This window comes from Cynara cardunculus (assembly GCF_001531365.2).
Source record: "Cynara cardunculus var. scolymus isolate 2C chromosome LG 6, CcrdV1, whole genome shotgun sequence".
Lineage (NCBI taxonomy): Eukaryota > Viridiplantae > Streptophyta > Magnoliopsida > Asterales > Asteraceae > Cynara > Cynara cardunculus.
This window is the reverse complement of record NC_037533.1, coordinates 18,950,748-18,973,136: the sequence shown is the minus strand read 5'-3', so window position 1 is coordinate 18,973,136 and position 22,389 is coordinate 18,950,748. Positions and strand designations below refer to the sequence as shown.

Here is a 22,389-nt window from a genome sequence, read left to right as displayed (position 1 = left end):
TACCCGGTAAATTGTTGCATTCAATACGTTTTGATCTACAAAAATTTACTCATCAAAATAAATTATAGTGTTGATTTCTATAGGTAAGCACTTACCGGATAAGCATTTGGGTAAACAATCCGTAAGTGATATTTTTTTAATGTATTTTTTTGCTCCAAATTTTATAATATCTTCGCCAATTTTTTGAGTTCATAAAAAGAGAGAGATGTTTATTTATTTTTTAAAAAAGTGGCTATAATTGATTTTTTAATCATATATGTTAGATCATTTTTTAATATCTAAAATGTAAAGTTTTAAACATTTAAATACTTGGGTAACTGGTTAAAGTATTAATCAGTTACCATAAAATAACATATACATAAAAACTAATTTTAGATTAAGATATTCGTGTCAGCAAATAATACTGAGTTGTATATCACATCCCTCGTCACATTAACATAATAACTGGTTAATGCTTTAACCGGTTATCATGGTACTTAAATGTTTAAAATTTTACAATTTAGATACCAAAGTAAAAAATTTAAAAATATATTACCTAAAATAAATAAATTTAAATTATATTATTTTTTTATGTAATTTATGTAAATGAATTTGATAAAACGAAAGTGTATAATCAATTTGCCGGCATTTTTTTTCTATCCTTTACATCGGAAATTTCAGTTCCGAAAACCCTAACATAAATCATTACGCCATAGTCAACGTGGTCAAGCTCCCTTGCAGAAGGTCAGAAGCTCAGTTCTCCATCACCATGGTCGATGATGATTCAAACGAGAAGACAACCACCATACGCATTCTATGTCGCAAACTTGTGCTGATCACAAAAACCGAATCAGGCATACAATGGTTGATCGGTTCACCGTTTCTCCCTACCTTCACCATCATCTCAACCTTCAGATGCATTCACACCCTTCCGTCCGATCCTCTCTCTCCAGATTTCTCCAAGGAATCAGGTAAAACCCCCAATTATTATTCAATAATGCATTCGATTGACTATGCCTATGCAAATATCATTAAATGGATATGATGGATCGTCAATTACTATCAAAAGAATCCACAATCCCATTCCCCCTGTCCGTAATTGGCATTGATTTCATCGTGTAATATGGTCCAACATGTTCTTGCCATGGCACTGAATTTTAGGGTGTTCGCACCACATATGTTGCTTGAGTATTTTTCCAAAAAGCGAACCGTAACGCATGAACCTCAAACTATAAGTTTGTACATGTCGCATCTTATGCATACAATCCATTAATTATAAGATTTAACTTAATTATACAATCAACGATAACATGACCTAATCCAAAAAATGAAAAGTTTCAATTGGGAGAGCGCCAATTGAAGTTAATAGATGGCGATTGAAGTTTGAAATCGTGAGTAAGGCGTAGATTGGATCTAAATATTGAAATCTTTTGAAACTTGAGATTTGATAGTAAACTATGGCAGAAGCCCCAGATTCATCATGATTCATGACCTTGCTTAGAGCCTAAAAGTGCCTAATGGATTATTGGGCTATAATTTATTAATATTATGGATCAAAATCCAATTTTTTTGACTTATTAATGGACGATGGAGAAAATATATTAAAAATATTACATAAATTAGCAATTATTCTCTCTCTATATATGTCATATATAAAATTAAAAACATATATATTTGCGGTGAGGTGCGGGTTGAACCGCGTTTTGATGACTCAATACCGCAAACACACCACATAGTGCGGTTTGGTAAAAATGCAACCCGCAACCCGCACCATGGAAGTTCTAAATTGCGTAGACTTGAGGAATCAACATGTTCTGTAAGTGGTGTAACTTTTCTTTATTATATGTGATTATATAAGGAATTTGGAAGGGGAACTGCAAAATAAAGGAGATTAACCCATATGCTTATGTGTTTGAGTTTTAGTTGGATTATTTTTGGGCAGATGATATTCAGGCATTGTTACCCAGGGGATTTGAGGTAATTGGAGCTTTGATTGTTGGTGCCAGCAACTTGAATGTTGAAGGGTGTGCCCGAGATGCCATAGACGCCTCAGGTCTAATGAGGAAGGCACTTTCACAGTCGGAAACTCATGGTTTAGTTGGAGCTGTTGTGGATCCAAGCTCTGGAGACATTCGTTTTTTTATATCGAACTCTGTATTTGAATCGGCCACTTCAGTTGTGTATGAAGACCAGCCTCAGAAGTATGTTTGGGAGAGAAGTTGTGTACTGAGCTGCGAGCTTCCGATCAAGTTACCAGTGTATTATTCTCTGAAGGATCCAAAAGGTACATCATTCTCTATAATTTGTACCTGGGTTGTAGTCGGTATGCTATATGTTGTAAAGTTTGTAGGCATTCCTTTTGCTCCAGCTACTAGATGATGATAACCACATAGTTACTGTAATTGTTTGTTAGTCTGTTATACCCTAATATTAGCTGTACAAGAGAGGTATGTGTAGTGGAGGATCATTCTAGATTCCAGAGGTAGTAACGGGGAAGGGTTAGTTTGGGCGGGAGGTTCTGTTAGCTTATGTGATGGGAGTATGAATAAGTGGGGTGAGGACTGAGGAGCATGAAGGGGAATTCTGTTATTGTGTTAATTTGGACATGAATCCTTAGGAGTGCTTCAGGTCTCTTGAAAGCCAGGAAACACCTAGTAATCATTTGGTTGTGACTTGTGAGTAGTTAATATCAATCTTACCACTAATTCTGCTATTATTGGTCCGGGGTACACCAAACTAGTGGTAAGATTGATATTAACTACTCACAACCGATTGAAATGTAGTTTGATAGTAGCCAATCCATTTACATCCAACGATAGCTTATTATATTGAGAAGGTCAACAAGCGTTCAAGTCTTGTTGGTCTACAAGGTAGTCAATGCCCTCTGCAGAGCTAGTGATCAGCTAGTCGTTTCGACACATTCCAAGGAAAAAAAAATATTTTTCTGGTCAGATTCTTTTATTAATACCGGAAAATTGCTACATGTCATCAGAGGCGGACCCAGAATTTTTTCAAGTGGTAGCATAGTTTGACTATAAAAAAATATCTAATTTTTTTTTCACAATATTAGTATAGAGCTGTTGGTTGGTTCCTTGTCCTTACTCCTTACATAGAAAAAACCCATGTTCGAGTCCAGCATACATATATTTTAAAACACAAGAGGAATATAAAAAACACCAAAATTTAGCTAAAAAACAACCAATTCGACGACTGTAGGACTCGAACCTGGGCTTATTGTACAAAGGAAGGAGCAGTTACCATCTTAGCCATTAAATCTTGTGTTAATATTTCAATTTCAAAAACTATATGGTGGCACCTAACAAAACAATACAGTGACACCCTTCAGAAACGTTTTTTTTCCCGCTTACGATGGAACCATGAAGCGGTGGCCCGTGCCACCGTATCTATCTATGTGGGTCCACCCCTGCATGTCATAAACAATAACCATAGAGACATCTAGGTACGGTTACATTCATTGTGCTTCCATGAGTCAGAAATGCTTGTTTGTTAAAGTAATGCACGTATGAATATTTTGTTATTTTTCATTTCAGATGCAGAAGACATGCTAACACGTGCAACTGAGGCCGTTGCTTCTAAACTTAGAGACGTTAAAACTACTTACATGCTAGAAACCCTTGATGGATCCGTCACCAAAGCACCACAGCCGGTCATTATTTGGAACAGTGAATTGGGTCTCCCATCAGACTTCACTTTTGGAACGCCTTCAGATAATACTTCTCAAGAATCTAATGCAAAATCTTTATCGTGCTCGCACTTTTTCTCTGAAGATAGGAACCACAAATCTTGTTCAGTAGAGGTAATTTCATATCAAAAGTAGTTATTTGTGTTGCTTTCACGTACTTTGAGGTTTTACTCGGTTCTTATCATTCTCTGGTAATTGTATTGCAACATCAGCTTGTTTCGATGTTATTTCTTGATTGAAATCTTTGTGATAGTTTCTTTGCTTAGAATGCAGATAAAATCCATGTAACCTTCTTACTTGCTACCTCAGGAGCCTCTATAAAACCCACTGCCCCATTTGCCGAATATATTCCAGGTATTGAGTGTATTAATAGATAAGCTCTTGCTATTCACATGTGAATTGAGGCCCTCTTCGTAATTATATACCCCAAAATTTTAGGAATTCCTTACTTTTGCTTCATTACAAAAGTGTAAGTTGATTATATTTGGACCTACAGGTGAAGCTAAGCTCCTGGTTGTCGACTATAAACTGAAAGTTATCTGTTATGCGGCAAAGGATCTTCATTTGACGGATGCAGTTTCAAAATTGATTATTCCGGGGTTAGTTGACCAGTTACGTTCTATGAAAAACATGACCTTATCAAATATATTATCACAGCACCCAAAGGTAAAAATATGCCGTTTAATTTGTATGTCTTTCTTTCTTACTTTTCCTTGTCTCTTACCTATTGAAATTTGATTGCCTTATAGCTACATCCATATCACTTCAATCCTCCAGGATATCTACATCCAATAACTGCCATTTATGAATCACATTATGGCGAGACAGAAATGAAGCAAGGTACAACACATTTAGGGGCTGTTTGGTTGGTTTTCCATTAAGTCTTGTGTGGATTAATCAATCTGTATATATTGGGAAGTTTTTTTGTTTGGGTGGTTTTTCATAGATGGAAGGAGCGTTTTTCTAATTGGGAGAGGCATGTTTGGAAAAAAACTTGCTTTTTGTATAAAGCTTCTCCTAGAAACCTACTGAATAAGTCACTTTCTATATCATTAAGCCATTCCAAAACAGTCATGTATAGCTAACTGAATAGTTGTGAGTCCCAGGAAGCTCATTAAGCTGCTAATAAACAGGCCTTTAGTTATTTACTGGTTATTATGGGCTCTAGAATTATGTCTTTCAGAAGGAGAAAAAGTTAGCTCTTCTATGAGCCTACCTTGATTCGCATGCCATTCGACACTTAAACATTCTACAAAGTTAACTATGTATAAAAGAATTATACATATGTAAATGGGATTTTATATGGCTCTAGCCATTGAAGAAAAACTGCTTATCATGTACACACAATTGAATCATTAATTATTTTTTGATTACCTATATGGCGGGAGGTTCAGGGAAACCCCCCCAAAAAAAATGAAATACTGAGCAACACTCTGGTAACCATTCATCTGGACGGTATGCACACGTGCATACAAGTAATTGAAGTTGTTTCTTGGTTTTTATGAACGTGTGCATGTTATGCACATGTGCATACCAGACAAATTGCTTACAAATTTACTTGTATGCATATGTGCATACCATCTAGATGAACGGTTACCAAGGTGTTCCTCAGTATTTTATTTTTTTGTGGTGTTCCCCTAAACCTGGCCCTACATGTATATTACCTATCTTATTGCATTCTTGCACGTACCTTGCGTCGTGTACAAGGGGTCTTCATGGAAACAACCTATCGATCCTAGCCATTGAGGTAAAGTTTGCATACATCCTTCCCCTCCCATACCCTATTCTGGAGTGGGATATACAGGGTTCGCTTGGTTTGGTTTAAAGTATTTGCTTGACAACTTATGTCAATTAAGTTGATTTTGATTCTTGAATTGGGGTGGGTTGGGTTGGTTTGCCTAATTCTGACACATGGTCTCTTCAGTTGAAATCAGAAGAGCTCTTCACTTGAGGTTGGGATTACCTTTAGACCGTCCTCTTCTAAGAATTGCTAGTGCCATGAACTTCTCAATTCCAAAGGAAGGTGCAAGCGGCAACATTTTACGAAAGGGTAATATGATATTATGTCATATGTACTGATTGCTGTCATACGCTCACATCTTGGTTCTTTTCGTTGCTAATATATTGTTACGAAATCAGGAATTCCTTTGCTCAAGGATGTACACATGGGGATCCCAAATAGTGGAGGTAAGTAGCTTCACCAAATCTTTTAATCGTTTGTACTTCCTGTTTTATTAAAGTTATGTGTCGTATGAACCAGTTGCATACTTACATATGATGCTCTATTGTAGTTCAAGGTGGAATTGTATCTTTGGTTCAAGGTTCTTATGAGTACCATCATTACCTTCAAGATGGTTTTGATGACTCGGTAAATTTTTTGTCTCAACTACTCCCTCCGTCCCAAAATAAATGTCCAATGAAAAGGGTCCACAGTTTTAGAAATGTGTAGTTATTACACTTTGCAATTAACTAAATGACAATTTTACCCTTAATGATGGAGGGAGTAATGAGTTTCTCCCTCTCGTAGTTAAGGGTAGAATTGGAAATAGGCACTTTTGAAAGTGGACACTTATTTTGGGACAAACTAAATTAGCAATGTAGACACTTATTTTAGGATGGAAGGAGTATTTAGAGTTATTGAACAACTGAAAATCCATCTTTCCTTTTGATGAAGAAGAAGAAATTTCTGATAAGTTTTCTTATCTTAATGTCAGGGCTGGGGTTGTGCTTACCGCTCTCTTCAAACCATAGTTTCATGGTTTAAAATCCAACAGTACACGTCTATTGGTGTTCCTTCACACAGGTAAACTAATAATGATCTACTTTTATAAATTTTGTGAAATCACTACTTCGATATATATATATATATATATATATATATAGAGAGAGAGAGAGAGAGAGAGAGAGAGAGAGAGAGAGAGAGAGAGACGGAGGGGAGGGAGGTTCAGCCCAAAAAATGAAAAACTGAGGAACACCCTAGTAACCGTTCATCTGTAAAGTATGCATATATGCATACAAGTAATTGAAGATGTTTCTTGGTTTCTATTCATGTGTGCATGTTATGCAGGAAAAATTACTTACAAATCATTTGTATGCATGGGCATACCGTACAAGATGAACAAATTACTAGGGTGGTTCTCAGTTTTCCATTTTTTGTGGTTTCCCCTGAACCTGACCCTATATATATACATATATATTCATTCTAAATTATAAAAATGTGCTACATCGGGAAACTGAGAACTACATCTCTTCAGGGAAATACAACAATCACTTGTGGAAATCGGAGATAAAGGCCCTTCGTTTGTCGGGTCACATGAGTGGATTGGTGCCATTGAACTAAGCTTTGTTTTGGACAAGCTACTTGGTGTAAGTTTGCTACTTTGCTCATCATTCATGGTTTACAAGTACTCCCTTCTTCCCAAAATAAATGTTCACAATGTAAATGACATAGTTCTAGTAATGTGTAATTATTACACTTTTTAATTAAGTAATGACCAATTTTACCCTTAATAATAGAGAGAATTTCTCCATCGCACTATTAAGGGTAAAATTGGAAAGTAGATACATACCTTTGAAAGTGGACACTTATTTTGGGACGGAGGGAGTACTTCCTTTGCCCCATGAAAATTGCAACGCTTTCCTTTTCTGGGAATGTCCCATGAAAATTGCAACACTTTCCTTTTTGGGAATGTCCCATGAGAATTGCAACATTTCATCTTGTGGAAACTTTTCAAGGTACAGTTACATCAATTCCATTACTAACCATTACAAAATATTACTCCATTCGTCTCTAAATATGTCTATATTTCTATTTTAGTTTGTTCCAAAATAAGTGTTCACCATCAAAAGTGCCTACTTTTCAATTCTACCGTTAATTAGGAGACAGAGAAATTCATTATATCTCTATTATTTGTAGGACTGCAGTAGATATTTATATAACTACCGGCTCATGTAACAGGTAAGCTGCAAGGTCATAAATGTGAGATCCGGAGATGAATTACCCGAAAAATGTAGAGAACTTGCGATGCATTTTGAGACCCAAGGAACACCCATCATGATCGGTTAGTGAAGCATCGCTTTGTAATAATCTTTCTTACCATTTTTAGCCAAATATGTCTAAATGTTCTGATAGACTGCTTTATAGTACTAAACCATTGTACGTTGTATGTAAATGTGTTACGGTAAGTTATAAGACACTTCCGGGCGTCCCAACAAGTTTTTCAAAACACTTTTGAAATAAAGCGTCTTATTAGTCTTTTTATATATTATTTGAAAAAAATTCTTATAAAAACTAATGCCAATAAAAAGATGTTCATAGGATACTTCTCAAAAGTGTCTCGTATAAAAAAACGAAGGGGTTGTTTACCAAACGCTTACTCAGGTAAGTGAACATCAAGTCATATTATCTTACCGGATGAATATGGTAAGGACCAAGAATCTTACCTGGTAAAAGCAAGACAAGGACCAAGAGTCTTACCCGGTGAGTGAGGGAGAGGACTCTTACCACGGTACGCGCTTACCGGGCAAATTGTTGCATACGTTACCGTCTTGGTGGAGTAAAATCTTTACCCGATAAATAAATGATAGTGTTAAATTTTACCGATAAGTGTTTAGTAAACGGCCCCTAAGACATCCAAAAACAGTCATATCAATTCATCGTAACAATTTTACATAGGGCACAACCCGAGTCCTATAAAGCAGTTTATTAGGACATTTAAACATATTTGATGTCCTATAAAGTCGAAATTTTGGTAGTGTATGCACATTCAGATCACCAAGAAATTCGTTTTGTGGGGCACCCTTTATTCACTTGGGTTTATATACACGTGGCAGGTGGCGGTGTTCTTGCGTATACCCTTCTCGGAGTCGATTATAATGAAGCAAGCGGAGATTGTGCGTTTCTAATACTCGACCCTCACTATACGGGCAACGATGATCTAAAGAAAATAGTGAACGGTGGATGGTGTGGATGGAAGAAAGCCGTTGACAGCAAGGGGAAACATTTCTTCTTGCACAATAAGTTCTACAATCTCTTGCTCCCACAAAGGCCAAACATGGTCTGATTTTAAGCATACCGATATGATTAGGGCACTAGTAACCCTAAAGATAAAAAAAAACACTTTTCGATGGTACAACGGTGTGTAAACTAGTCGGTGTTCTTGACGGAATACCGACGGTCGGGAATGTTTTCGCTTGCTTTTTGGGAAATGACGTTTTTAGCCCTGCACCAGGGGTGAGGGACCTTCTTGGAAACGGTCTTTTTTTCGGTCACAGATGTAAGGTCTGGGTACCTCTCATGATCCCGTCTTCAAGTAGGATATACTACAAGTGTGCAATACGCAACATCAACCAACGGAAAAACGTAGTCACGGACTGTGCTAAATATTGATGTTAAAAAGATGACCTTTTTTATCATTTTGGTTTATTAAAACATTTGGTCTGGTGGGTTTCATCATCTTTAATTATATGATTCATGTGATATGATGAAAGGTCATTGGAGAATCTCCTTTTGACCATCTTTGATAAAAAAAATGGTAAATTGTATGTAAAAGTAACGTACTTTAATTTGATTACTATTTTGGTAACGTATTTTCAAAACTTTTATTTTCTTATCTAAGATGTAAAGTTTTAAACATTTAAGTGTTCGGGTAACCGGTTGAAGCATTAACTCAGTTTTATTTGTTGACGTGGTTAGTGATAGAGATTTTTTAATCTAAAATTAGTTTTCAACCAATTACCTGAGTATTTAAATGTTTAAAGCTTTACATTTTAGATATCAAAATGGAAGTTTTGAAAGTACATTACCCAAAATAGAATTCAAGTTAAAATACGTTATTTTTTCATGCAATTTGCCCTTAAAGAAAAACCAATTAGCTACGATTTTGGGTCGAATCAAACCGAAATTAAAATGTTTTTGGCGATGAGGTTTGGTTTAAATTATAGTTATAACTATATTTTTAGATTATCTGAATCTAGACAGTTTAAAACTGTATTTATTCAGGGTTCTATGGATTTTTTTCTTATATATGTTTATCTGTAAATCGTCCATTGTTGTAACTTGTGTTTGTGTTTCAAGTATATATTGTTCATGGGTTGGGTTCAAGTGAAACTAGTCTGTTTTTCGTGAGACCACATTTTACATTTGAAACTCCACAGCAAAACGTTGTGAAAGTTAAAAAAAGCCAAACCTTCATAACAAAAACACTATGAAGGTTACTTTTACAACATTTTGCTGTGAAGTTTTAAGTGTAAAAAAGTGATCTTACGAAAACCAGTCTCACATGATCCCAAGTCTATTGTTTATGCTTTTAATTAGATAATGAAAAAAGTTCAAAAAATTCCAATAAACATTCTCATTTTGAATGGTTTGGTACATAAACTATTTTTCCGAATGGAAAAATCATTAAGATTTTTCATTTTTGAATGATTAAGTCACTGAACTTTCTTTTTGAATGGAAAAAACTATAAACTTTCATATTTTGAATGATTAAGACCTTTAATTTCTTTTTTAAATAAACCATCGAACTTTTAATAGTTGGTTAATGTAATTTTTTTGGTTTAAAAGAATGTAGGTAACCTATTATTAAAAGTGCAATGGTTTATTTATTAAAAAAATGTTTAGGGATTTAATCAATCAAAAAGAGAAAGTTTAATACTTTTTCATTCAAAAATATCACGATCTGTGTTCTTCTTGTATTTTATACTGTACGTTTTTATTCTTTCATTAAACTCTAAAATAAGCTTAAATCGTACAAACCGGTTACATTATATTGTATTTGGCACTCATGTTTTGATTAATATGATCACTTGATACTTAAATTCCAAATGGCACATTTAGGAAAAATAATTATTATGTATTTTTTTATTAACCTGGATATCCAACCCGCTATGCGAGTCGATTAATCTCAGGACGACCACCTGTTTTGCAGATAGCCCGGAATCACCGCATTTGAACCTCCGTGACCACAAGGGGATTTTTATTCCTCCTTGGAATTATTATGCATTTACGGTTTAGTTTGTTAAAGGAAGGTTAGACTGTTCTAGAATGAACCCTTAAACCCAACAGAGGAGCTCAACGATCTACAATCTTATATCAGAATAAAAAACTGTATGTGCATACAATACTAGTTTAAAACTGGTTTCCTCCCAAACCGGACCACAAACTAGACTCAAACATCAGCTAAGTGATTTAAGACTAATCATTCATCAAACCGATGTTTCATTAAGGTAAGAAAAACCTGAATAAGATCATATTGGACATATAACCGGTTAACTGAAGTCGAGTACACCAGTTCTAATTTGCTTTATTGGTTCTGTACCCAGTTTTAACATGTAGTTAGCTATTAAGCTTACGCACCATATGGTTTCTTTAATAAGCGTCGTCGTTTAAAAAGTTTCATACTTAAATCTTGTCGTCTGTAGATAATATCAAGTTTTTAGATTGCCGAGAAGGCATTATATATCTGTTTCCTTATTTGTATAAAAATGATCCATTGCTGACGTACCTTTTACGCCCAACCGTTTCAAAGAACGCTCCCTACTGGTCTTACTGTAGCTGCTGACACAGAGTTAGCTGGGGATAAAATGATATGAATACGTCAGTTTCAATAACGGGTTAAAATGAACTGTTTTTTAACACGTCAACGTAGGTCACACTTATCAATGACCCGACATCGTGTTATTATTTTATTATTAATTTTTATAAATAAATAATATACAAAATATAAATAAGAAAGCTATTATAAAAACATAGAAAATAATTGAGGTTTTTACGGGGTGTTTGGGATTGCTTATTTGAAACGACTTATGATTTTCTACAAAATCACTTATCAACTTATTATAAGTCAGAAGTGTTTAACTTCTTTAAAAAATGCTTATTATCGGTATGGTACTGGTATAAGTTATTTATCCACACACTAAAAAATGCTTATTACCAGTGATACATCGGAATAAGTCAATAAATTTTTTTATAAGCAATCCCAAACACCCCTTTAATGGATCAATTTTTTTTAAAAAAGAATTCATTTAATAACATTAAAAAAAAAACCCTAAATACCAGGGGCAAACTGGTCTTTTCACAAAAGAACCAAAACCCTAGATTGGTTGAATCTGAACTAAAAGAAGGCCAAAGCAGAGACCAATGACGGTGTACAACCCTTATTAGCACAACTGCCACGTGTAATGTCGCTAATAGACGGTGACGTGTCCACGTAACCGTAGCCTCCCTATAAAATAAACCTACTCTCCGTCCTCATCCATTTCCATTTCGTTATCTTTTCTCTCTCTCTCTCTCTCATAAAAACACGCACTCTCTGTGTGAAACTGTGTGTGTATTACGCACACAGTTAACTGATCTAGGGTTTCATTCATATTCACATAACCACCATTTCCATCTCTGCAAATTGATTTTGGAACCGATTTCACGACGTTTTTCTAGATTGATCTTGTATTTGATATCTCCTGTCTTGGCTCGAGATCCGGGCCAAGTGCACAGGAAGAAGAGGAATCTGTTGTTCGAAGGAGTGAAGTTTTATCGCATTCGTTATTGAATCGAATAAGTGAAGTGAGAAGAGGTGATTGACGGATCTATTGTGTAATTAATCGATTTCAATTTGATTGTGGTTGTTGTGTTTATGGTTGTGTTGATTGATGTTGATACTGTGAACTTTTTTTTTCGTGTAGGATTTGCAAGTGGAAATGGCGGCGCCACGCGAGGGGTTTCTGACTGATGAACAGAGGGAGGTGCTGAAAACAGCAACTCAGAGTACTGAGGTTTTGTCATCGTCGCCGAAGTCGCCGTCATGGTTGATGTCTGAACATCAAATTAAAGCCCCGGCTGGGGAAAGGGCGCCAAACGTTGGAATTGCTGTGAGGCATGTGCGTCGTTCGCATTCGGGGAAGTTCGTCAGGGTTAAGAAAGGTACGTGTTATTTTGTTTCTAGTTAGAGTATAATTTTTTTCAGGTTTTGCTATTTTGTCTAACTATGAGGTCCTTGATGGTGGATTGCGTCTTGTGTGTGGTGTCGCTATTTTGCTTTAACTCCTGTGGTTTGTCTCGTCGTTTTGAGTCATTAGAATAGGTAACTGAATATATTGTGGCAATAGGTGCTGTTCTTCGAATTCTTTTTACCATATTCGTATCTGTTGGTGGTGTACTTTTCAAGTTTTGTCTCTGCAACAGACAGAAGTGTTTCCGTCTTAGAATCAGTGCAATTAGATCTGGATCTGGTGGATGGATTGATGATTGAGAGTATTTTCCTCGTCTGATTGATGTTATAAGTGTCCCTCAGTCTGTACTCTATCCCATCGGCAATGTTTGTTGAGATCTTTGGGGGGGGGGGGGTGAAACCAGAAGATAGTAAAGAGATAATGGTATCTTGAATTCTTGATTGGGGGAGTATGACATTTACTTGTTTTTGTTTGTGTCAATGATGTCATGAAGGTTGCATTAAAAACGTATATGTCTCTAAGTGAGGCATATGTTTGAAGGCTAGAGTTGAACTTATTTGTGGAACTCCATTCTGTGAAGTTATGGTGCTTGCATATTCTTTTGTATTAGTCAACTCTTAGGAAGATTCCATGTCCAACGCGTACCAAATAAATTCTAGGAAGAGGTGTTGCAGGTAAGCCATGGGATCATGTTTTTTAGGCTTGTATCAGATTAATAAGAACATTATTCATTAGGATCTAGGAATAAGTTGCGGATGGATCATGCTGAATTGACTAACTACACAATTCTGTTTCTTTTTCCTTCTATTCAGAAAGGCCTTCTCCTAACCTGCGTTTATGTTTGTATAACCACCTTATAATCTTTTTTGCTCTGTCTCATCTTTCTCTGTATAATTTTGAGTTGATTGGTATGAACAAGTGGTCCTATTTTTCTGTTTCTTTGGCATGTTGTAGCTTTTATACAACTGTATTTATACCCTTTTGCTGACCGACTCTAAAAACAGATGGAGGTGGTGGTAAGGGTACCTGGGGAAAACTACTCGACACCGATGGCGATACTCATATTGATCGCAATGACCCTAATTATGATAGTGGCGAGGTAGCTATTTTTGATTATTTCATCCTTGCTCTCTCCTTGTTACTTGAATATATGCAATCTTCATCTGCTGAATCCAATTGCTGTTATTTGGAATTTTCAACCCTTTTTTGTTTTTTACAGCACATTCATGTGATCGAATTTTTGTTCATGAAATTATAGGAACCATATCAACTTGTTGGGTCAGCCATTTGCGATCCTTTAGATGAGTACAAGAGAAAAGTGGCATCCATCATTAATGAATACTTCACCACCGGTGATGTGGATTTGGCAGCATCTGAGCTCAGGGAACTAGGGTCCTTTGAATACCATCCTTACTTCATTAAGAGGCTTGTATCCATGGCCATGGACAGACATGACAAGGAGAAAGAAATGACTTCAGTTCTTCTTTCAGCTCTCTATTCCGATGTTATCAGTTCCATACACATTAAGCAAGGATTTTTCATGCTTCTTGAGTCTGCTGATGACCTAGCAGTTGACATACTCGATGCAGTTGAAATACTTGCTTTATTCATTGCCCGTGCTGTGGTTGACGACATCCTTCCCCCAGCCTTTGTGACCAGGGCAAAGAAATCACTATCGGAGTCGTCAAAAGGCTTTCAGGTTCTTCAAACTGCAGAGAAAAGCTATCTCTCGGCTCCACATCATGCAGAACTGGTGGAGCGCCGATGGGGAGGCAGCACCCATATCACTGTGGAGGAAGTTAAGAAAAGGATTTCTGATCTCTTGAGGGAATATGCAGAGAGTGGGGACACTTCTGAGGCCTGTAGGTGCATCAGGCAGTTGGGTGTTGCATTTTTTCATCATGAAGTTGTCAAGAGGGCCTTAGTTCTAGCCATGGAGATTCGTGCATCGGAGCCACTCATTCTAGAGCTATTGAAGGAGGCATCGGTGGAAGGTCTGATAAGCTCCAGTCAAATGGTCAAGGGCTTTGCCCGTTTACGAGAGAGCCTAGATGACCTGGCACTGGATATCCCTTCTGCAAAATCGTTGTTCGAGTCGCTAGTCCAGCATGCAGTTGCTGATGGCTGGCTTGATGTTTTGTTTGTGAACTCATTGGGAGAAGGGGTGCTGATGGAGGCCGAGGATGATGAGAAACTGAGAAGATACAAAGAAGAGATTGTGACTATAATTCACGAGTACTTCCTTTCAGACGACATACCTGAACTCATCAGGAGTCTTGAGGATCTAGGATTACCTGAATATAACCCAGTTTTCTTGAAGAAGTTGATAACTCTTGCCATGGACAGAAAGAACAGAGAGAAGGAAATGGCATCTGTTCTGCTCTCTGCACTTCATATTGAGATCTTCTCGACTCAAGATATTGTTGACGGTTTTGTCTTGCTTCTTGAATCTGCAGAGGACACGGCTCTAGATATCCTCGATGCTTCAAACGAACTCGCACTTTTCCTTGCAAGGGCCGTCATTGATGACGTATTGGCTCCCCTGAATTTGGAGGAGATTGGGAGCAGGCTACCACCAAACTGCAACGGCAGCGAGACTGTTCATGTGGCTCAGTCGCTTGTTGCAGCCCGTCATGCGGGTGAGAGACTACTGAGGTGTTGGGGAGGTGGGACCGGGTGGGCCGTGGAAGACGCAAAGGACAAGATTGTGAAACTACTGGAAGAGTACGAGAGTGGGGGCGTTGTTGGTGAGGCTTGTCAGTGCATTCGTGATCTGGGGATGCCGTTCTTCAACCATGAGGTGGTGAAGAAGGCTTTGGTGATGGCTATGGAGAAGAAGAATGATAGGATGCTGGATTTGTTGCAGGAATGCTTCAGTGAAGGGCTGATAACTACAAACCAGATGACAAAAGGGTTTGGGAGGATGAAAGACGGGCTGGATGATCTTGCACTTGACATTCCGAATGCTGACGAGAAGTTCAAGTTGTATTATGAGCAGGCCACGAACCGAGGGTGGCTCATTCCTGCTGCATTTGGTGCTAATGGTGATGCTGATGCTGATGCTGTGGCTATCTTCGCTTCTTAGATGCCAATCTCTGTACAAGGTACACATGATGATGTTATATGAATCTTTTCAGTGTTTTCTTTCTGAGTCTTATTCGTGTTGGGAGCAAGTCTTACCTGATGATGTATAAAATGGTTAGATGGTTGGTTGTTTTTCGAAACCTAGTTAGATGGTCAGACTGCATCTTGATACAATGAATGAAAACCTGCTACTGATTTTGTTTTAGCATATGGGGATATATATATATATGTGTATGTATATCTATCTGTGTATCTTTCTACTTTCATATTATAGCTCATATTTCTTCTTTGCTTCAGAAATTATGATTTGTGTTGGTTATACAAGTCCAAATCCGGATAACTTGTTTGCTCTGATGATTTTTACCGCAAATTTAGCGTTTTATTTGTGGTTATATATATATATATATATATATATATATATATATATATATATATATATCGGGCTGAGTTCCGGTAAGAACAAGAGTTATGGTGAAAAGGGTAAGAATGGATCTCCACTCTTGGATCAATCCTCATTGAAGGGAACCGCTAATGAGAGCCACTAGATCAATTCTCTCCTAAGGCTCTTATTCATGGGTTGTTTTGGGATTAATTAAGAACCACCAGATCAACAGCAATAAAAAATATCAAGGATCCAAATCCATTCTTAGACTTCTCATTTTAACTCCTATTACAGCATGATCCTCCTACGTCTGGCCCTATATGTTAGTTGGGCCTTTGAGCTCTTCCTCATAGGTCTAACGGCTCAAGTCCATCGGGGATTTTCCAGGCTATTTCCATGGACTGGCATTAGTCAAAGTGCCCATAAGCTGCCTGGATATTCGCATGTGGTTATATATATATGGTTATTGATTGGACCTTCGGGGATCCTACTTATAGTCATAGGAAGGCCGTTTGAGTTCTGCAAGGCCTAGGGATCTTCCCAAGCCGTTATCGGGATACCCACTGTTGATAGGAGTCTTTTAGGAAGAGGGATTGATGGTTTATCTGGTGACCATGAGCTATCCTTGCTTCTACGTGTAGATAATACAATAGTAGTAACATAATCATGATGTATTGATTGTTGAAATATTTGCACACGAGATCGTCGTTGATAAAACGTTGAACGGTCCATGTATACATAACTAAAATATTGTACCTCATACACATAGTTTGTGCGATATCCGAAACATGCACCCACAATTTACATTTTTGCAATTTGTGAAGCCTCTTTTTCTTTCTTGAAATGACAAACATCTACGGGTTGCAATCTAAGCATACTGTTTTTGAAGAAGGCTGCTGCAAAATGCAAGATCAAATCGTTCTTCTGGTGGGTCTCCGATGCAATCGAAAACTGCATCTGCGTTTGCAAAGTCCTCATCCGCCGTGTAACTGTTATGTATTCATCCCCCATTAAACGATTTAGGATTGATCTTCTTAGAGTGTTATATAACTCAGAAGAAAAGATAACTTACCCACTCTTTGTGACGATGCATGTCATTCCTGCGGCTTTTGCAGCTGCGAGCCCGATCCCACTGTCTTCTACAACCACACATCTGCAAAGAAAAAACCTTCATTCACTTCCCAACACGACGTTTTTACTCCGGAAACGAACCAATATATCCCAATCGAAAGTCTTAAGTTACGGGATTTCACGTGTAGCTAAATGTTAAAAACAACGATAGCGATTTATAGTTTTAGATGAAGGTAAACCTTGATGGTTCAACACCCAAAGTGGTGGCTGCTAGTTTGTAAATCGCCTGCCAACAATATTTACGATCGTTGTCAATAGAACTCGAACCAACAATGATTATACAGTTTGTAACGAAAACTAGGAAGTCGGTCTACCGGATCAGGTTTTTTACGAGGAACCACATCTCCTGCAAATATTTGGATTTTTGCCGCTCGCTCAGCTCCCAAAAGAAACGAGACTATCGCAGACACCTGGAATCACAAATGTAATATGATAACGACTATGCCAAACACGAAGAACGGGATGATGGATACATACCGCCTTTTCGTTAGAAGTACTGCAAACAGCAACTTTGACATCTTTGGCAAAAGCCTGATCAATCAATCTGTAAACACAACAAAATATCTCCGATAACTTCTCTGTAGTTCTGTTAGGGTGCAATTGGTAATACACGGGATTGGACACACAACAGTGAGGTATGTAACATCCACGCTATCCGTATCAGATATTGTCCGCACACAACATGCACGTTTTAAAACCGTGAGTCTGCCTGTGGATGAAGCGGAATATTTGGTATGGTTGGACGGGATGTTACATAGTTACAGGGTAGGCGAGTAAAAGAATTGTGCAATTTTTTAGGATTTTAACTTGACATATGCAATTTAGTAATTTACCAAACTTGTGTTATCTCTGTTATTTTTGTTCTATCTATTTTGGTAGAATTAAAAAATGCATATTTGTTCTGCTCAAGTCCCGTCCCGTCTCGTCTTTGCTATTGGCATGTGAAATGTGAGACAAGAAGTTTTTATACTGTGTATGCTGAGACAAACGTGGACAACAAAGTTTTTGTACTATGTATGTTGCACCAAACGTGTAACAACAAATTTTTGTACTGTATATGCATGCTAAAAGTGAGACAACAAGTTTATGTACCTTGTATGTTGTGCCAAATGTGGCTTGTATTGTGTATGTCACGCCAAAAGCGAGACAACAATTTTTTGCACTATGCATGTCGAGCCAAACGTGGGACGACGAGTTTTTGTATTGTGTATGTTGCATCAAACATGGGACAGCGTTTTCCTACTGTCCTATCCCGTATTCCCGTGTACTAAACACACCTATAAAGAAACGGAGAGAAACAAAGAAATCCCTTACTTTGCAACTCCGGGGCGAAGTGGCAACAACTTCTTCTCTATGAGGACCATAAACAGCTCGGTTTTTCGCTTGTGGAGTGAAGCTATAAACTCCTTCCGTTCTTGTTCACCCTTTGGCGCGTTTTCTGGCCAACCCGTTTCGTTAAAGTAAGCTGTCATTCTTTTGGTTCAAAGAAGTCGTTATCGAAGGTGTCGAAAAAAATAATCAATCTTGTCCAAGAATTCACAAAGCAAAAATGGGTACCTTTCTTTTCCACCACCAATTTTAAGCAATTCACCATACAAGTTCACATCCCATGTTACACCCAACTCTTTCTGTGTAATCAAATCAAATTGGGTAAGGGTACAAGATCTAATAGCAAATGTATAAACCACAATATATTTCATATAGAAATATGGCTTGTGGGTATGATATATGCACAACCTTCTTTTAACATACAGAACAGAAAAAGGAACAAAAGAGCATGCATATATGCAAAGAAATATATAAATTGCATGAAAAAGTAACCTACTTTAACTTGATTTCTATTTTGTGTAACGTACTTTTAAAACTTTCATTTTGGTACTTTAAGATGTAAAGTTTTAAACATTTAAGTACCCGAATAACCGGTTGAAACATTAACCAATTATCATGCTGATGTGGTATCCAACTCAGTATTATTTGCTGACGTAGTTAGTGACATGAATTTTTTTTGATCTACAATTAGTCTTCAACCAGTAATCTAGATACTTAAATGTTTAAAACATTACATCCTAGGTACCAAAATGTAAGTTTTGAAAATATGTTATCCAAAATATGAACCAAGTTAAAGTACGTTACTTTTTCATGCAATTTGCCCTATATAATAACAAAATAGACATCATGGAACAAGCAGTATAAAATTAGACCTGATAAATAGGGAAAACTAAGGACGCATTTGGTTGGTTTGTAGGATTTAGAGGGATTTAGAATTTGAATTTCATATCAATCATGCGTTTGGTTTGAAGAAAGGTTTAGATCCATAATATCGTATTTCAATGAAATTTCACAACCGACGTGGATTTCAACTGTTGTCTATCACATCTTTGTCTCGCCTCTTCTATATAATCTGTCATGATCTCTTCATTACCTCAAATCAGACAAACCAAACAAGATTTATAAAAGAATTGAATTGTTACAAATTCATGTATATGAAAGTGATCAACATGTATGCAAAAGTTTGTGAAAGTGACTAAAAAATGAAGTTAAATTTAAAATTCTTATTCTAACAAGATTCCATGGCGATGGTTATCGAATGAGAGACACAAAAGGTCATAAACCATGAAAACCGATATAATTTTTTTCTTCATTATTTAAGGTATTGTTTTACATATGTTTATGTTTATATTATGAAAAATAAGATTCACGTTGTGAAACAAATAAATGTAAAGTTACGATACTATAAAACATACACACACATATATATATAGGGTTGGATTCACGTGAGACAATGAAGTTTTGATGAGACACGTGAGACAATGAAGTTTTGATGAGACACGTGAGATACAATTTTTACACTTGAAACTTCACAACAAAATATTGTGAAGATAAAAAAAAGCTGAATCTCTACGGCAAAAACAAGTTTATCTTCACAGTGTTTTGCTATGAAGTTTTATAAGTGTAAAAATCGTGAAACAAATAAATGTAGTTATGATGCGAGAACACTGGTTTTTCATTTGATTATATAGACTTATTGTTTTTGTAAGAACTGTGACACTACTTTTTTATACTTCAAAATTCACAACAAAACAAACTTTGTTATGAAGGTTCAGATTCACGATGTATTTTTAGTCTAAAAATGTTCTCGCAAACACAACCCTCTGTGTGTGTGTGTATATATATATATATATATATATATATGAAATTCATGTGGATTTGGAATTAGAAAGGAAGAAAGTGAAAATGTATCCCAATGGTGTTACGCATACTTCGTCGAATGTATCATTGAAGGAGATGCGATGTCCGTCCTTCTCGGTATCAACGAGCACGCCATCGCAATCGAAGAGGAGAGCTGAAGGAACAACCGATGGATCAACTGCTGAACATATGAAACTGCTTCCTTTTCTCGATCTTCCATTAAAATCACGAATCAATGGATTCGAGAGCTTGCAGATTGAAGAAGATCGAATGCCGATTATTGAAGGAGGTGATAACGGAGGAGTGATTCGATTTGTGGTCAGATGGCGGGACGATGTCTTTTTGGTGGTGAAATCATGGGAGCAAAGGATTGAGGAAGAAGAAGAAGATGATGAGATTGATGCCATTTTTGGGGTTTTGATTCTTTGGTGGTGAGTTTTTAGTTGAATTTCATGTTTTTTTTTTGGTGAAATTGGGATTTTGTGGAAAGGTGTGTGTGTGTGCGCTCTCTTCAAGCTTTATCTTCTTTGGGTATATGCATTTGCATCGCCACCACATACACCCTCCAAAAGACCCATGGTCAATATTTAATAATGAGGTGTTCAAAATTCCGATCAATCCTGAGTGAAATAACTTGATTTCAAGCAGCTTGATATTTAATCGAGTTGTAAAAAATTTTAACCGTAAGTATTGGGTTGACATTGAATTGCTGTTATTTGAACTCAACCAAACCCAATGAATCTGATATCATTTTATTTCTTAGATTTAGTATGATTGTTGAAATTCTATTAATATATACATTAGACAATTTCACTATCACGTACGCTCTTCATGTACACATATTTTCAATCTGTTCACATATCTATATAACGCATTCATATATATGTTCAGTAACTGTGAATATATATATATATATATGTAAATTGAGAAAATTAACTGAATGTAATATACGTTAGGAATATGGATAAGTTGTATCAAATGGTTGATGATGGAAAAGAAATTATGAGTAGAGAAATAACATATTCAAGGTTAGAAGAATATTTTAATGTACCTAAATATCAAGCTGACTAACCCATATGGTTTGGGTTGGGCTGTGTTGCACTTTGGTTTGAGTTGAATTGAGTTAAGATTTTTCAAACCACTAAGTTGTTCAAATATCTTCAACCCATGAGGACCTCTCGTCAATACCATTGGTTATCCCTTGTGTGTGTGTGTTTTTTTAAATGGGTATTTCCTAAAATGGTCCTAATTAGGGATGTAAACGAGTTGACTCGTAGGTTTAACTCGGTTTAAAAAAATTCTACTAGATTCGAGCTCGGCTCAATTTGCGATTTACTTTTTTTGGTGATTACACATATTTCTTTTTCTCTTTTCGTGAGGTTCTTGGCGATTTTCTAAAATCGTCAACCAATGATAGAGTAGCACACTATTTCGCCTATGACGAATTCCTTTACAATTTACCTGGTCATTTGTGCAACACACAAAAAGTTGGTGATTTTGAGGATTACCCGTTTTCAAAACATAATTATTTGTATGTATATGTATATATCATACAGATAAATAGTTGGTATGATGTTCCTTCGTTTTTATTTTTTTGCTGTTTTTCCTAAACTTGACCTTGACCCTATGTATATCTATACTATATTATAAAGCATTTGACAAAAATTCTTAAAAACTATTTTTTATGCATGAAGTAATGTATATTGATGCATATTACTTAAAATTCAAGATTACAAGTAAATTATGCATAAATACAACTTATTAAAGCTCCATGTTTGAATTCGTGTAACTAATTGAGGATAAACATAATCAAATGGAGGATAAACATATCATTTTAGAATTTAAAAAATCTAATATATAATTAAGATAATTATCGAGTTCTAACAAAATAATTAATTATTATCTTTATAAGAAAATTATATTATTTAACCAAATATAAATTACTTCGTTATTGAAACTAAATTAAATTATA

The 22,389-nt window shown here is 36.3% G+C and overlaps 3 protein-coding genes across 4 annotated transcripts; 2 read left to right on the top strand and 1 right to left on the bottom strand.

Annotated features, from left to right (window-relative positions):
- Positions 1-694: 694 nt before the first annotated feature.
- On the top strand, positions 695-9,122 carry LOC112513994 (probable Ufm1-specific protease). 2 transcript variants are annotated; one of them, XM_025120257.1, is made up of 13 exons: positions 695-950; positions 1,922-2,263; positions 3,531-3,796; positions 3,949-4,036; positions 4,179-4,348; positions 4,432-4,522; positions 5,607-5,732; positions 5,822-5,869; positions 5,974-6,050; positions 6,397-6,485; positions 6,937-7,048; positions 7,641-7,743; positions 8,516-9,122. In XM_025120257.1, the coding sequence occupies exons 1-13, from the start codon at positions 749-751 to the stop codon at positions 8,743-8,745; spliced, it is 1,944 nt and encodes a 647-aa protein (XP_024976025.1). In that variant the 5' UTR covers positions 695-748; the 3' UTR covers positions 8,746-9,122. The 2 variants fall into 2 exon arrangements, with proteins under 2 accessions (XP_024976025.1, XP_024976026.1); XM_025120258.1 differs by having other exon boundaries at positions 707-950; positions 1,986-2,263.
- Positions 9,123-11,959: 2,837 nt separating this feature from the next.
- On the top strand, positions 11,960-15,948 carry LOC112514626. Its single transcript, XM_025121200.1, has 4 exons — positions 11,960-12,255; positions 12,365-12,602; positions 13,636-13,730; positions 13,890-15,948. Exons 2-4 carry the CDS (start codon positions 12,380-12,382, stop codon positions 15,714-15,716), a joined length of 2,145 nt encoding a protein of 714 aa, XP_024976968.1. The 5' UTR covers positions 11,960-12,255; positions 12,365-12,379; the 3' UTR covers positions 15,717-15,948.
- Positions 15,949-16,753: 805 nt separating this feature from the next.
- On the bottom strand, positions 16,754-20,939 carry LOC112514818 (CBBY-like protein). Its single transcript, XM_025121429.1, has 8 exons — positions 20,489-20,939; positions 18,786-18,856; positions 18,543-18,701; positions 17,706-17,772; positions 17,543-17,638; positions 17,408-17,454; positions 17,170-17,250; positions 16,754-17,086 (listed from the first exon to the last, which is right to left on the bottom strand). The coding sequence occupies exons 1-8, from the start codon at positions 20,822-20,824 to the stop codon at positions 16,966-16,968; spliced, it is 978 nt and encodes a 325-aa protein (XP_024977197.1). The 5' UTR covers positions 20,825-20,939; the 3' UTR covers positions 16,754-16,965.
- Between the last annotated feature and the right edge of the window lie 1,450 nt (positions 20,940-22,389).